The sequence below is a fragment of the Gossypium arboreum genome, chromosome 3, assembly GCF_025698485.1.
Source record: "Gossypium arboreum isolate Shixiya-1 chromosome 3, ASM2569848v2, whole genome shotgun sequence".
In the NCBI taxonomy this organism is placed as follows: domain Eukaryota; kingdom Viridiplantae; phylum Streptophyta; class Magnoliopsida; order Malvales; family Malvaceae; genus Gossypium; species Gossypium arboreum.
In genome coordinates this window covers 114,284,769-114,300,454 of record NC_069072.1, presented here as the reverse complement: position 1 = coordinate 114,300,454, position 15,686 = coordinate 114,284,769, and the positions used below count along the sequence as shown (strand labels likewise).

The 15,686-nt window shown below is 37.0% G+C and overlaps 1 protein-coding gene across 1 annotated transcript; it reads right to left on the bottom strand.

The window, feature by feature from the left end:
- Positions 1 to 12,454: 12,454 nt before the first annotated feature.
- LOC108485156 (uncharacterized) lies at positions 12,455 to 13,569 on the bottom strand. The gene is made up of 3 exons (XM_053026296.1): positions 13,384 to 13,569; positions 12,777 to 13,323; positions 12,455 to 12,696 (listed from the first exon to the last, which is right to left on the bottom strand). The coding sequence occupies exons 1-3, from the start codon at positions 13,567 to 13,569 to the stop codon at positions 12,455 to 12,457; spliced, it is 975 nt and encodes a 324-aa protein (XP_052882256.1).
- Between the last annotated feature and the right edge of the window lie 2,117 nt (positions 13,570 to 15,686).

Genomic DNA, 15,686 nt, shown 5'->3' with positions numbered 1-15,686 from the left:
TCACTAGGTTACAACGCAAACAAATGCAATAATATTAATCATAGTATTCCATCGAAATAAGTACACAAAATTTACATTTATGTTTGAAGCTTACAAGTGGTCAAAAATTTCAATACTTAGTTTAATTTTCATCCAAGAGTCGTATCAATTAGGTCACATAAGACTTTTCGGCTTGTAACATTTTGTGGCTTAGGTTGGTTCGGAATTGAAGAACTAACTCTACAAATTGGTTTAAGAACGAAAATAGTTTGACACATTATATTAACCCTAACACTACCCCAATTATATCCCTTACCTCACCACCTTATATCCACTTCTCTCACATTCCTTTTTCCTACATTTCCTAAGGTACAATATAGTATTCATGAGTTCAATCATCTTAGCGAGTCTTTTGTACAAAATTGAGTATTTTTTTTTGTATTTTTGGATTTTCTTTCTTTCTTTTTCTTTTTTACTCAGTTTGCTTTTGTTCATTCGATATTTTCTCGCTTGGCTTTGGCCTTCACAAAGTTTTTATACACTTGATTTTTTTCTTCCTTCACACGTAACTTTGCAAGAATCTTATACTCACTATATATACTATCACTTAGTTTTCACTCTCAATTATTTTAAAATCTCTGTGATGTATCTACCTAACTCTCAATATTAATGGCTCAACGTCTAAGTTCGTGTTGGGACCAAAATGAATAGGATCAAGAAATTATGCATTAAGCTCAAGGTTTCATTTAAAGTTCATCAAGAAAATGGAATTAGGCTAAAACTCAGGTACTAGGGAATTTACGTATAGGGTCAGCTTTTTGGCTCTAGTGGTAACCAAACAATTCCTTAGGTAATCCCTAAATGTCTAAATCATGGAATCTCCAACAACTTATAATTCAAACAAACACATATGTTTTTTATACACTTATTTTTCATTTGGTACACTTAACACACTTTTACCTATTTACAATGTAACAAAGTGAACTAATTAGTTTAATACTAAGTAACCTAATATCAATTACTATTGTACCAAATTTACAATTTAAACAAAAAATCTTATTTACATGATCTTAACCAATCATTTGTATTTCTACAAGCTCGCACACAAACAAGCACACAATAATGAAATTTTAACTACTAAAACAATTAAAAACAAGTAATAGAAGTTAGAAGTTTTGAAAAAAATTTGAAAATTTCTATGTTACCCCCCACAAAGTTTATTTGGCATATTGTCCCTAATGTGCTCCCAAAAGATAAGAGAAAGGAACTACCAAATTTAAGCATCAAAGTTCCTCGAGTGTGGTCGAGTTGTCCTCCTCATACTGGTTTAGCTCCAAATTGTTGTGCCACATAATTTTTGGGGTTCCTACACAGAATCAACACAATCTTTTTAATATAGACTAAATAAATCAAAATAAAATTAAAATCATCCAAGTTAAAATTATACAGTCCCAAAATAAACTAAACTAAATTAAATTAAAAGTTCAAAAATTTTAATCAGAATCGGATGTCAGCCTATTCTCCTCAATGATCAGATCCTTCCCATGACCCACAACTATCTCAGTAGCCCTCGTACCCGTAAATTGGGTCGAGCTACTTTGGCTTGGGTTGTGAAACTTACTCCTCTGATTAATGGGTGTTCTAGTAGGAATGTATCATCGAAGTCATAGTTTTGGTATCCTCATCTTCTTATTTCTCCTCTTCCCTTTCCTCGTGATCGTCATACCCGTAGAATTGCATAGGTGGGTACTTTGTTTGGTTGTGAATTAGGTACGAGGATTTCATACCTTCGAGTGTAGTCAACGCCCATCGAGGACATCTCTTGCATCCACCATATTGTTGGAAAATCGAGTTTGGAAAACACGTCGAAAAATAAATTTAGGAAAAATGTAAAGTTTTTTAAAAAAATTCAAAAAAATAACTTGGCTGTGATATCTAAAGTAATAAACACTTAATCAAAATTGTATCTTTTCAATTCGTCTAGGATGCACACTTCAACTGAGTAGTCTTTTTCACTATCCTCAAGCTCATGTCTACCGAGTGTAGGTTCGCTTCAAATTAGAAATTTTTTCACAAAAATTACTAGCGGGGATAATTTCACAATTTCTCTAAACTTTTAGGTCAAGTTGTAAATGAGAAAAATATCTTTAGAAATTTTTTAAAATAATTTCTTCAGAGAATTTTCTCTTTAGAACTTTCTCTTGAATTCAAGTGTGTGTGAAATAATGACTCAATGCTCTCTTTATATAAGGAGAGTTTAGATAATTCAACTATGCTTAAACTTAATCACTTTAATATTAAATCTTATTAAATTAATAGAATATTTATCTACAAGATAAACATTAAATTAAATTTAGTATTAAGATAATCACTTAATATTAAATTAATAAAATACTATTAAGTATTAAATTTAATTTAATATTAAATCTATTAAAATAATATTATTTTTGATTAGCTAATTTGAAATCAAATTCTCTGATAGAGTCCTCAGAGGAGTGTAATTCTTCCATACCTCAACCACCGAAGAACCACCGTCGCCAACCATTTGTTGGCCACTGGAATTCCACCACCGCAGTCATCGACACCCCGAGCTGGTTTGATTTCTGTCGATTTGACTGTCGACACCTTGAGCCAATGACTGTGTAACACCCTTAACCCGTTTTCGTCATGAAAATAAAGTTATGGAGTATTACCGCACAATTGAAAACATTTAAACTTTATATCATTCAATAATTTAATCATATCATAAACCATTCATAAACATGCATATTGTCCCTAAATTGAGCCCTTTAAGCCCTAAAAATGATTTAGAAGCAATTTGGGACCAATTTGTAACAATTTGGAAAGTTTCAGAAAAAATCACAAAATTTTGGAAACAGGGGTCACACAGTCGTGTGGCACACGACTAAGACACCAGGCCGTGTAACCTTCGGAATAGGGACACACAGCCGAGTCCCAACCGATGTCGTCACCCGTACAACTCTCTGAGTAGGGTCACACGGTCGTGTTAAAAGTTCGTGTGCCAAGCCATGTAACTCACTGACTTGCACCTTTAAGAAATCATCAGATGACACAAGGCCAAGTTGCCAAGCCGTGCGTCTCACAAGGCTGAGTCACATGCCCATGTCTTAGGCCTTGTGGACTAAAACATTCACCTAAAATCAAGCTATTTCCTAATCGATTCATGCGTAAACTTTAAATCCATTGTTCATAATTTCAAGGTACTAAAGCATCATCCAAACACATGTCATCATGCCAATTCAATCAAGTTAATTATCTAACCAATATGTCATAAAAATGCACCAAAATTACATTCAAATGCCATTTACCAAAACATGTTAACAGTACCTAATTCCATGCATACATACCTAATTCTGTTATGTACTTAACCACACATAAATGACCATTACCAAGCCAAAATCTCATACCAAGAGACCATGCACATCATTTACCTAAAAGTGATCAAAGTAACTTAACAAGCATTATAAGTCCATGAACCAAACATAAACGTCAAGGCTCAAACTTACCAAATTGCCATTTACACTTTCACTAAATACCATTTCGAACATCTATACATGTTAATATTGTCATTTCCATACATACTAACCTATTCAAATATGAACTAAAACATGTCACAAGTAACCATTTTCAAATCATCATTAACATGCCAAGAGAACCATATCAACAAGCACTTTAAAGTAACCAAAATCACATAACTTGGTAAGGCATCAAAGTGCACCAAACCAACATAGCTTTTCAATGCTTATACATGCCAAAACACCATTAACACATGCACCATAATACCATTACAAATCACCCTATACATGCCATTACAAACCTTAGCCAAATTACTCAAAGAAAAAAAACTATCGAATCGTGTACTGGATAGTGTGATAGGTCTTCGACGAGCTTCCAACCGATCAAGCTTCCAATAATATATAAAATAAAGGAAAATAATTATGTAAGTAATGAATTCTTAGTAAGATAGTATAAACTTAAATAACCTACCATTTCAATAATGAAATTTATAGAATAAGTACAAACCATTACCAATGTCCTAAGCTTAGTAAAAGCCTATACAAAACCATCAAACTCGCAAGTTAGTATACTTGTTCATGATACATATGAGATCAACCATGTATCAACATAACATTTAATTCATCATCGTTACCATAAGATCATGATTCATTTCATTTGCATACTTACTATTTCCAATACCATAAGTTTAGTATAAGCTTATTCTATAACGACCCAATTTTAGTGAAATCAGAACAGTGGTTTCGGGACCACAAATTCGAGTAAAAATAAAATTTATTTTATTTTATTACATGGTTTGTAATATGTTAGAAATGTCATGTAAAAATTCTAATAATAAAATTTTATCTATTTAATGCTTAATTATGAGAAGACTAAATCACATAAAATGCAAAAGTTGAATTCTAGTAGCTACAATGATTAAATAGCTATGGAATTCAAAAGTAGACGCCGTTATATGATAATTAGACCATTAAAGAAAAGTATGTAGATATTTTGGTGACTCATCCATGGAAATTTAGAAAAAGGGTAAGGACTAAATTGGAATTTGAAATAATTTAATTAATTAAAAAGATGATAAAAGAAAATATCATCTTATTTTTCTCATCTTCTTCCCCAAAATTCTATGGAAACCCTAGGAGAGAGAGAACAAACTTTAATGGCTTAATTGGGTAAGTTTCTTTGTCCTGTTTTTAGTAATTTTGATATTTTTGAAACCGGGATAGGTTAATCTATCTATTTGGAGGATCAAGTTGAAAACTTATCAAGGTATGAAAATTAGGTCACGGATGAATATGCTGAAAATTTAAAATTTATGGTAGAAAATAAAATGTGGTTGCTAGATAAACAACATTTACCAAGTGATTTTTGATAAAAAAATGATTTAGGGACTAAAATGTAAAGTTCTGAAAATTGATGAAAAATTCTAAAATTTATAGAAAATATGTGCTGTAAATTCTATAATGAAATTTTAGTTAGGCTTGGATTAGGGATTAAATTGCATAAATTTCATTTTTCGAGCCTAGGGACAAAATTGAAATTTATGGAAAAGTTAAGGGCAAAATGGTAATTTTTCCTGGGACGTAAATTGAGTCCAAATGAATATGAAATGTGTGAAATTGATTAGTGAAGTTATTTATATCGATCCAAAAAACACAATTTCGAGGTTAGATCGAGAAAAAGAAAAGGTTTCGGATTAGTAGATTTTATACGCGAACCAGTGTCGAGGTAAGTTCATGTAACTTAATCGAACATGTAAATTTGTTAAATTGAATGTTGTGTTTGTATGGAATGTGACTTATATTGATGTGAATTATTTGATTTGTATGATGAAGAATTGAATACATGTTTGAAACAGTGAAAAATGGTTAAGCTCCGTTTGAATATTGAATTCTGATGAATATATGTGCATTCTCAAAATGAATAAGGTCCTGTATTTGTTGCTGATGGGATTTAGCTCAGACGAGTAATCCTATTGATCTCATTATAGAAGGAATTTAGTCTGGACGGGAAATCCTAATATAATCCCTCTCGAGCATATGTTACAATTAGGGTTTAGCCTGGACTAGTAATCCTAATTGAGCTCTTTTGACCAAACGTTACATAATGGATTTAGCCTGAATTCGTAATCCTGTAATACGATAAGTGGCTTGAGAGTGTGTTCTTTCATTAAATGCCCTATTGGGTGCTTTTGAATAAGAATTGAGGGCTTATTGAATTATACGCCTTGAGTGTACTACTTGAGTATCCATCGGAATTTCAATGATTCAATATACACAACTTTTGGCATGATAAGAGAATTATGGGATGAAATGAATATTGTCTTGAAGGAAAATTGTATGATGAGCTCATCTATGTTTACTTGATTGAGGTGAAGATTTTGCGACTAACATGTTTGATTGAATGCATGTGTTTAGGAAATTTTTCCAAATGGATGGAAAACATGATATTGTATGCTTAGATTTAATAAACAGGATTGGTAAGTTTAGTTTTCGTTATACGAACTTATTAAACATGTAATGCTTACTCTATTTTATTTTCCCCTGATTTATAATGCTCGAAAGCTCTTGAAGGTTGGAGATCATTGGAGCATCATCACACTATCTATTAGCTTATTTTGGGTATATATAGTAAAATCATTTTGGTATAATGGCATGTATAGGCTAACTTGGCCATAGATGGCTTAAATATGCGATTTGTAATCTAGCCATTGGAATGGCTAGTAATGGTTGTTTTTGATATGCTTGTAATGTCATACTATGGTAGCTACATACATGTTAATGGTTGTTCAAATTATGCCTGACATTTGGAATATACCAAGGTAAGATTACAAACATGCATACATGTAATGATATGCCATGTTGAATGATAGAGTTTGTTTAATTTGAATGCTTGAAATGGTTGGTATTTGGATGTGAGTTTAAGTGCAGGTCATTGGTGTGATTTTGGGTGAGAAATGAAGCTAGAAATGGCTTTATTTTGTCCACACAAATGGACACACGGGCATGTGTCTAGACCGTGTGTGACACACAGCTTGGTACATGGGCGTGTGGTTAGACCGTGTGTCCCCTGTACCTTAAATTCGAGAAAACAAAATGCTTAGAATTGAGCACACGGTAGAGACACGGGCATGTGTCTTGGCCGTGTGAAACCTACACCTAATTCTGAAAAAAATTAATTAACCACACGGCCTAGCACACGAGAGTGTGGCATGGCCGTGTGCACAAGTCAGAGAGTTACACGGGGTCAAACACAGCCTGTAGCATGGGCATGTCCCAGGGTCACACGGGCGCGTCCCTTGGACTATAACGATTAAGGCCCAACTTGATTTTAATGCTCGTATTGGGCCTTGAGGTTCCATTTAAGGGATGATATAAATAATCTTGGTAAATGAATTGTAATTTACGTGAGTTATCTAAAAAACATTCTGAAAGTTTAAGTAATGCTCTATAACCCTGTTCTGGTGACTGATATAGGTTAAGGGGTGTTACATATTCAAGCATCATCAAACTCATATGTTAATAGGCTCATCAACAACACATATAAACTTATTTACATCATAAGTAGAATTTCATCAGATACATTACATTAGCTTTAAACCCTTTCATACAGTCATGAACCTTTCCATGAGGTCACTTACTATTCCATTCCTTTTCTTACCCATTAAACCATCTAGAATTACACTGATACTTGGGAAAGCTCATAAGAAGTGTGCCTTTACATATAACCATAACCTTTCCTTTACATCATTGCTCACACAAGTTGTGAAATGGGTCTGCTCACACGAGTTGTAGGTTAGAATGTAAGCTACACGATGCTGCTCACACGAGCTATGGAGAATCTACAACAAATGCAAGACCTCGGCCATCAGTAGGACATTCAAGACCAGCACCTGAAACATGAAATCCTTAATGACATGTCATTTGCATCCTATGAATTCTTACGGTTCAACCGGGACTTGATAACTGTCAATTTATCATAATATGGACACATTCATAATATATTGATTCATTTACATTAAAAACAACATAGTAAATATTTAATCTGAATAACATTATAATGATTACAGTTTATACGAACTTACCAGACAAAATTGCTATAACTCCTCTAACCTATATCTGTCGCCAAAATAGGGTTACAGAGCATTACCAGAGTTTACATTTCAAAACTATCAACAATTTTAAAACATTTAATTCATATCATTAATCACAGCAAAACCAATCAATAACATACGTATTGTCCCTTATATGAGCCCTCAATTCCCTAAAAAAACATTAGAAACAAGTCGAGACTAAATCTAAAACATAGAGCATTTTTTAGAGAAAGATGAAAATTTAAAAATTACATAGGTCACATGGCCATAATATCATACGTTTATGCAGAAATGTCATGCTCAAAATCAGTCATATATAATACCAGGGTATTACAGTCAATTTACCTTGTAAGGGTATAATGGTCATTTCAATAGTATAGGGTCTAAGTGTAGTTACCGACCCAACAGTAGGTCCACAGTCTTCTTGAGCGACTCATGCAACCTTATCAGTTAATCAGTTTAATGGGCTTATAGTCCATGTTGCAAGCCCATTTGGGCCTACACTCTCGTATAGCTCACATAGCCCAAAAATGGCCTTAGCCGTATAGTTCACACAACCTGGCAAACAATTTACCACATTTTGTACAATTTCTCCGCGTGAGGCCCACAAGCCCAATTCGGCCCAGAATGGCCCAATACCGTTTTGGCCCATGAAATCTATCATAGCCATTCTGTCGACATCACGGCCTCGTGTTGTTAGTAGGCCTACCACATGGGCAGCCATACGCCCATGTGGTGTCGACAGCCCACTTTTCGACTTTTTAGCTTTTTCTATCACACATCTAATGATAGTGTTCACACACCTATTATGGAGTTGTAGTCGAAATGCGTCTGAGATCTAGAACCTATGGTCAACCACAACCTCTCATTAGTTTCAAACCCTTGTTAATCTAATACCATAATATTGAAACCACTATAACCAAAACATCTACTTACCAATCAATAATCGCAACCTTCCCTAACTCTAACTCCATGTAGTCCTTCCAATGCTTTTACCTTCACAAGAATAGTTAACCGACTTATAAGAATTTGCAATCCCACACAACCAAAACTAAAAGTTAAACACCTACAAATAAAGGGATTATCACTTGTAAAGGGAAAATAATTGCCGAACACCTTGCTTAATGAAATCAAGCCCCTAGCAATATTCGGAAAAACACAGTGTTATAATTCAATCACCAAGGTGAAGAATAGAATAAGTAAGAAGGGTACATTTGGCCCACAGAAGAAGAAGTCGACATTCCCTGAGAAGAAGACTTACCAATACTTAGCCGAGACCCCAACCTAGAAGTCACCCGAATTGTAAAGGAGTAATCGACCAAGACTATTCAACCAAGAGAAAAAGAATGAGAAAATAGGAACAGGCTGCCCGACTTGAAGATTAAAAGATCTTAGGTTCGGCCACCACAGTACAAAAGCAAAGAAGGTCGAAGGAAAGAAGAAAACAATCAGTCAAGGAATCATGAATAAAAACTTGAAAGTTGAGAAGAAGAGGAAAAGAAGACAGTTGATCAATAAGCACTATTGTGAAGGGCCAAAATGGAATAGGCAAGTGCCCGAATGGCAAAAATGAGAAGTACCCCCAAGACCCCTAGCAGAAACTGGCTACTCAGGAAAAGTGAAAAAAAAAAACGAGAGTACTAAACTGAGTAGTAAACTGACCAAAAATGAGAAGTATGACCCGTAGGCCGAAGTCATGAATGCCTAGAGTCCCCATTCGACATGAACTCCCACAACTTCAAATCCCTTGATTCGCTCCTAAAAACTCTCCTCAATCTCTCCTCAACTTCCTCCTACAAGCCCTCTATGACCGATTCAAACTCCCCTCCTCTTATCAGTGTTTCGGTCAACCACTACTACCTCCCCAAAGCAAGTAGTAAAAATAATCTCCCTTTGCACAAGCAGGGATTCGATCCTCAGACTACATGCACACTCTACACGCCACTTACCACTAGGCTAGCATGCTCACATTGTCATGTCCTACTCACATTAATTTAAAAGTCTTCTAGCAGCAGACAAGGATTTATTCAAATAAGACCAAAATTTTGCTCAAGCCAGGACTAGAACCCACAACTACTCAGATACTCCCAGAGCATTAGATCACTAAGTCAAGCATACATCCATGTCACAAACACGCAAAAATGTTTTAAACAGGGTTTTCGAGATTTGGGGCGTTACAATTCTACCCTCCTTAAAGAAAATTTTGGCCTCAAATTCACCTGGTCAGAATAGGTGAGGGTATTGTTGTCGCTTCGCCTCCTCGAGTTCCCATGTAGCCTCTTCAGAACTGTGATTCCACCAAAGCCCTTTTACTAATGGGATTGATTTCCTTCTCTATACTTTCACCTCTCAATCCAAAATCTAGACTGGTTCTTCCTCAAAAGTCAAGTTTGGTTTAACTTCAATCTCCTCAACCGGCACCACATGCATAGAATTAGAGCGATAGCATCTCAGCATCGAGACGTGAAACATATCGTGAATCCGTTCTAATTCCAGAGGTAGCTTTAACTGGTGGGCAACTGGTCCTACTCGTCTCAAAATGCGGTAAGGCCCAATAAACCTTGGGCTCAACTTGCCCTTACGCCCAAATCTGAGCACCTTCTATCATGGCGAGACCTTCAGAAAGAAAAAATCTCCCACAGAATACTCAATTTCCTTATGCTTCAGATTCACATAAGACTTCTGTCTGTCTGATGCTGCCTTCAGTCGATCCCGATTTAATCTAACCTTATCTTTGGTATCAAATACTAGCTCAGGGCCCAGAACGCGCTGCTCACCCAGCTCAGTCTAACATGAAGGAGTACGACACTTACGACCATATAATGCTTCGTAAGGTGCCATCTGGATGCTAGACTGGTAGCTATTATTGTAAGCAAACTCTACTAACGTCAAGTAATCCTCCCAACTACCTCGTACGTCAATTACACAACTCCTTAACATGTCCTCCAATATCTAAATCACCCTCTCCGATTGGCTATCTGTCTGAGGGTGGAATGCAGTACTGAAGTTCAACCGTATACCCAGAGCTTCATGTAACTTCTTTCAGAATCAAGACGTGAAGCGATGATCTCTATTTAATATTATGGAAACTAATACTTCATGCAGTCTCACTATCTCGGATACATATAGCTTAGCCAATTTTTGTAATAAATAATTTGTGCGAACCGGTATGAAATGAGCAGTTTTGGTGAACCGATCCACGATGACCCACACTGAATCTTTCTTAAAAGGTGTTAGGAGTAGCGCACTCACAAAGTCCATAATTACTCTTTCCCACTTCCACAGTGGAATCTTAACCAGCTGAAGCAACCCAGAAGGCAACTGATGTTCTGCCTTTACCTGCTGGCAAGTCAGACATTTCCCCACAAAGCCGGTTACCTCTCGCTTGAGCCCTGGCCACCAGTATAACTCACGAAGATCTCTGTACATCTTATTTCCACCTGGGTGCATAGCATAGGGGCTACTATGCACCTATCGCAGCAAAGTCTGTCTTAAATCAGTATCCTCAGGTATGCAATTTTTGCCTCAAAAATAGAGTACCCCTTCATTATTCAGCCCCAAATCCACAGTATTACCATTCTCAATCTGACGGAACCGATGACCCAGTGACTCATCTTCTAGCTGTTTACTCTTAATTTGCTCGATCGATACTGGTTTAACTTAGAGCTCAGCCACCAAACTACCATCATCAAAGAAGCTAAATTGCTCTCAGATCAGTTATAGCCCTGTGACTTAGCGCGTCAGCCACCACATTAGCCTTACCAGGGTGGTATTCAATCGAGTAGTCATAGTCCTTAAGTAGCTCAATCCACCTATGCTACCTAAGATTCAATTCCTTTTGAGTGAAGAGATATTTGAGGCTCTTATGTTCCGTGTAAATGATACACTTCTCACCATACAAGTAATGCCTCCAAAATTTCAATGCAATCACCACCGCAGCCAACTCTAAGTCATGAGTTAGATAATTTGCCTTATGTGTCTTAAGTTGATGAGACGCATAAGCTGCCACTTTACCCTCTTGCATCAATACACAATCCAAACCAACGTGTGATGCATCACTGTAAATAGTAAATTCCTTCCCAAAATCTAGCTGAATCAAGATAGGGGCCTCTGTCAGAACTTTCTTGAACCTCTCAAAGCTCTCTTGCTGCGCATCAGTCTAGTTAAAAGGTACACCCTTACGTAGCAGCTTAGTTAAGGGCAGGCAATCAGTGAAAAGCCCTCTACAAATCTTCGATAATACCCAGCTAGACCTAGAAAACTGTGAATTTCTAACACAGTCTTAGGCTGCTTCCAATCTATAACAGCCTCAATTTTTTGACAATCGACCCTAATTCCCTCCGCAGATACGACATGACCAAGAAATGTTACCTCACGTAACCAAAATTCACACTTGCTGAACTTGGCTTACAATTATTTCTCCCTCAAGATTTGCAGAACCACTCGTAAATGTTCATCATGTTCATTCTCAGTTCACAAATACACCAGCATGTTGACGATAAATACTACCACAAACCGATCCAGATAGGGTTGAAACACTCTGTTCATCAAATCCATAAAAGTTACCGGTACATTTTTCAGTCCAAAAGGCATTACCAGGAACTCGTAATAACCATAACGAGTCCTAAATGCTGTCTTGTGTACATCAGCGTCTTTAACTCTCAATTAGTGATACCCCGACCGGAGATCTATTTTAGAGAAAATCGATGCTCCTTGCAGTTGGTCGAACAAATCATCAATCCTCAGCAAAAGATATTTATTCTTAATGGTCAGCTTATTCAGTTGTCTGTAGTCGATGCACATACGCATGGATCCGTCCTTTTTTTTCACAAATCACACTAGAGCTCCCTACATAGACACACTAGTTTGGATAAAACCACGGTCTAATAACTCTTGAATTTGGACTTTAAGCTCCACCAGCTCCTTCGGTGCCATTCTGTAAGGGGTGATGGACACTAGAGCTGTACCAGGAAGGAGCTCAATCCCAAACTCCACTTCACGCTCTGGAGGTAACCCCGGTAACTCTTCAAGAAAGACATTTGGAAAATCTGTAATAGTCCTGATATCCCTTACCGAAGAGTCTCCAACATCTGAAACACTAAAATAGGCCAAGTACGCTTCACAAACTTACGAACCAACTTCTAGGCCCTTAGTTCAGAGATTGCATTACTCAAATAGTTTTGTCGTTCCCCAATTACCACTACCTCTTCATCTGCCTCAGTTCTCAGTACAACCCATTTAGTGGCACAATCCAAGCTTACCCGATGTTTCTCTAACCAATCCATGCCCAGTATTAGGTCAAATTCTCCGAAAGGAAACTCCATAAGATCGGCCAAAAAAATAACTCCTTTTATCTCCAAGAGAACATCTCTAAACATCTTATTTATCCAAATGGACTGCCTTAGCAGACTTGGAACAGTAACCTCACTCATAGTGTGTTCAACGATAATACCCAATATCTTATACGCAGAGCATGCTACGTATGAATGTGTAGACTCAACATCAATCAGTACCATATAAGGTACATTATAGATAAAGAATGTACCAGAAATGACATCTGGAGCATCTCCGTCCTCTCCACGATGTGCGAAGTAAACCAGTACCGACTGCCTCGCCTCAGTATGACCAGTACCTCTGCCTGGTGCTCCACGACTATGACCCATTCCATTTCCACCCCTGGCCTGACTTCCACCTCTCAGTGGCTGCTGACCACCCCGCTGAACAATACTAAAACCAGTAGCTTGCACCTACTCAGGCCTCCGTGGACAATCCTTGACATGGTGCTCCAAAGATCTGCATCTCAGATATGCACCCATCTTTTTCCAACACTCGCCCTGATAGCATTTTCCACAACCAGCACAAAACTGTGATCCAGAATTAGCAGCAGCAGGGGTCCCTACTCTAGCTGCCCCATCAGCTCTGGGCTTTTTCTTATACTTGAAAAGAATTTGAGGGCTCAACATCCCTTTTACCTCTGCCTTTCTCTCTGTCCTGGCATTCAGCGCGCGTCATATCCTCGGCGATTTTTACCTTGTCAACCAGTGCTGTGAAATCCCGCTCCCTCTAAGGAGCTATTAGAACCCTTAAACCATCTCTGAGGCCATTCTCAAATCAAACACACCGCTCGTATTTTGTTGCTACCATCCCATGTGCATAGCGACTCAGTCGTAAAAATTCGACCTCAAATTCAACCACTGTCCTGTCTCCCTGAGTTAAGTTCAGAAATTCCCTCCTACGGGCATCTACATAGTTGGCACCCACATATTTAGCTTGGAAGGTAGTCTTGAAAAACTCTCAGGTCAAACGATCAGCTTAAGTTCCCTCTTTGACGGTAAGCCACCACTGATAGGCCTTATCCCTCAGTAGAGATACTATACCTTTTAGCTTCTGATTAGGGGTGCAGTCGAGATCATTCATGATCCTTTCTGTGGCCTCTATCCTGTATTCATCCACATTACGGGCAACTCTAGCAAGACCCCTGAATATCTCTACCCCATTCGACCTAAGTCGTTCCGTAACCGACCCTCGACACACATTACCAGTACCAAGCCTAGCGGCCCTTTCCAGAATCCTCAACATTGCTTGGGACAGTGCATCGTCCCCAGTTGCTCCATTTTGAGACCCTATCTTAGCCATAGGTGAAGCTGGTGCCTCTCTAACTTCATCATTAGGCTGGTGTCTAGAAAACGAAGACCCAGCCCAAGCACCTTCACGGCTTCTGCCACATCCTCTACCACGAGTACCCCTGCTACTTATTATCCAATCACGCTTTTATTTGTATTAAAAATTCTATGCCAAATAGTTTATTGTTTCAGTATTTATTACAGATGTCTTATGAACAATATTATCTCAGAGTTTGTTTTTGTAGTTCGTAGTCTTACTACAGTTCGTAGTTTACTCTAAAGAGTTTCAGCATAATTTTACTACCTAAGTAGTCTCAGTAATAATATTAAGCTATTATTCTTTCAGAAATAACAATCAGAAGACTTACAGGATCAACATGGAGACTCGATGTACCACTCCTTTAGTAAGCATAAACCCAAATAATATCTTTAAACCATTTTAAAAACAACATTGTTAAAATTTCCATGTCTTTGAAAAACTCAAATCCACAGTCGAGTTTTGTAACTTGGCTTTGATACCACTAAATGTAACACCCCAAACTCGGCCTAGATGTTATGGCTGAATCAGTGATGTCACATTAGAGTGTTTTTCCAAAACACGAGTTCTGTGAAAACCCATTCTACATAAAAACTTCTTTAGGTTCTCAAGAAAAGTTTAGAGTGTGGTTCATTGTAAAAACTTCAAGTTGGTTTAGTAAAATTATTAATTATATGAGTTTGTTTTTAGACTTAAAAACGGTGTTTGTTGCAGAAGCATTCCAAATGTGTTTTGTAAGCGTGATGTGTTCAGAAAATCATTTATTTGTACTGTGACAGCCCTAAATTGACCCTAGTCGAAAAGTGGTTTCGGGACCACGAAACCGAGTCCTATAAATAACTAAAAGTTATATTCTGTGTTTATGATGTGAGTAAATGCATGTGTGAAAGTTTCATGCATTAATTTGATCATTTTTATGTGGATTTATTAAAATGGACTTATATGAAACATTGTTGGAAAGTGAGAGGTTACTCTTACAATGGCCTATTAGTACATGCATTGAAAAGAGTGGTTTTGCATGTCAATTTACCTATAATGAACATAGTGGCCGACCAAGAAAAGATAATGCTCCACCAATTCAAATTTAAAACAATTTTGTATTAACAAATGAATTAATAATTGTAATAAAATGAATTAAATAAAAGAGAAGAAAGAGGATGGTGTTCATCTTCTTCTCCTACCTCTCTCAAGCCGAAACAAAGAGGAAAAATAAGGGAAAACTTACCTAGAGCAATTCCGCATTCATCTTTAGCTATTACGAGGTAAGCTTTGAATTTGTTGATTTGGCTTTATATTATGCTAAGTTAATTTGTGAATGCACTCTTGGTAATGTAAAAAAAGTTGAGATTTCCTATGGTGATTTGAGCAAGATGCCGAATGATTAAGTGTTGGAATTAGGGGCTATTTTCATGATGTAGGG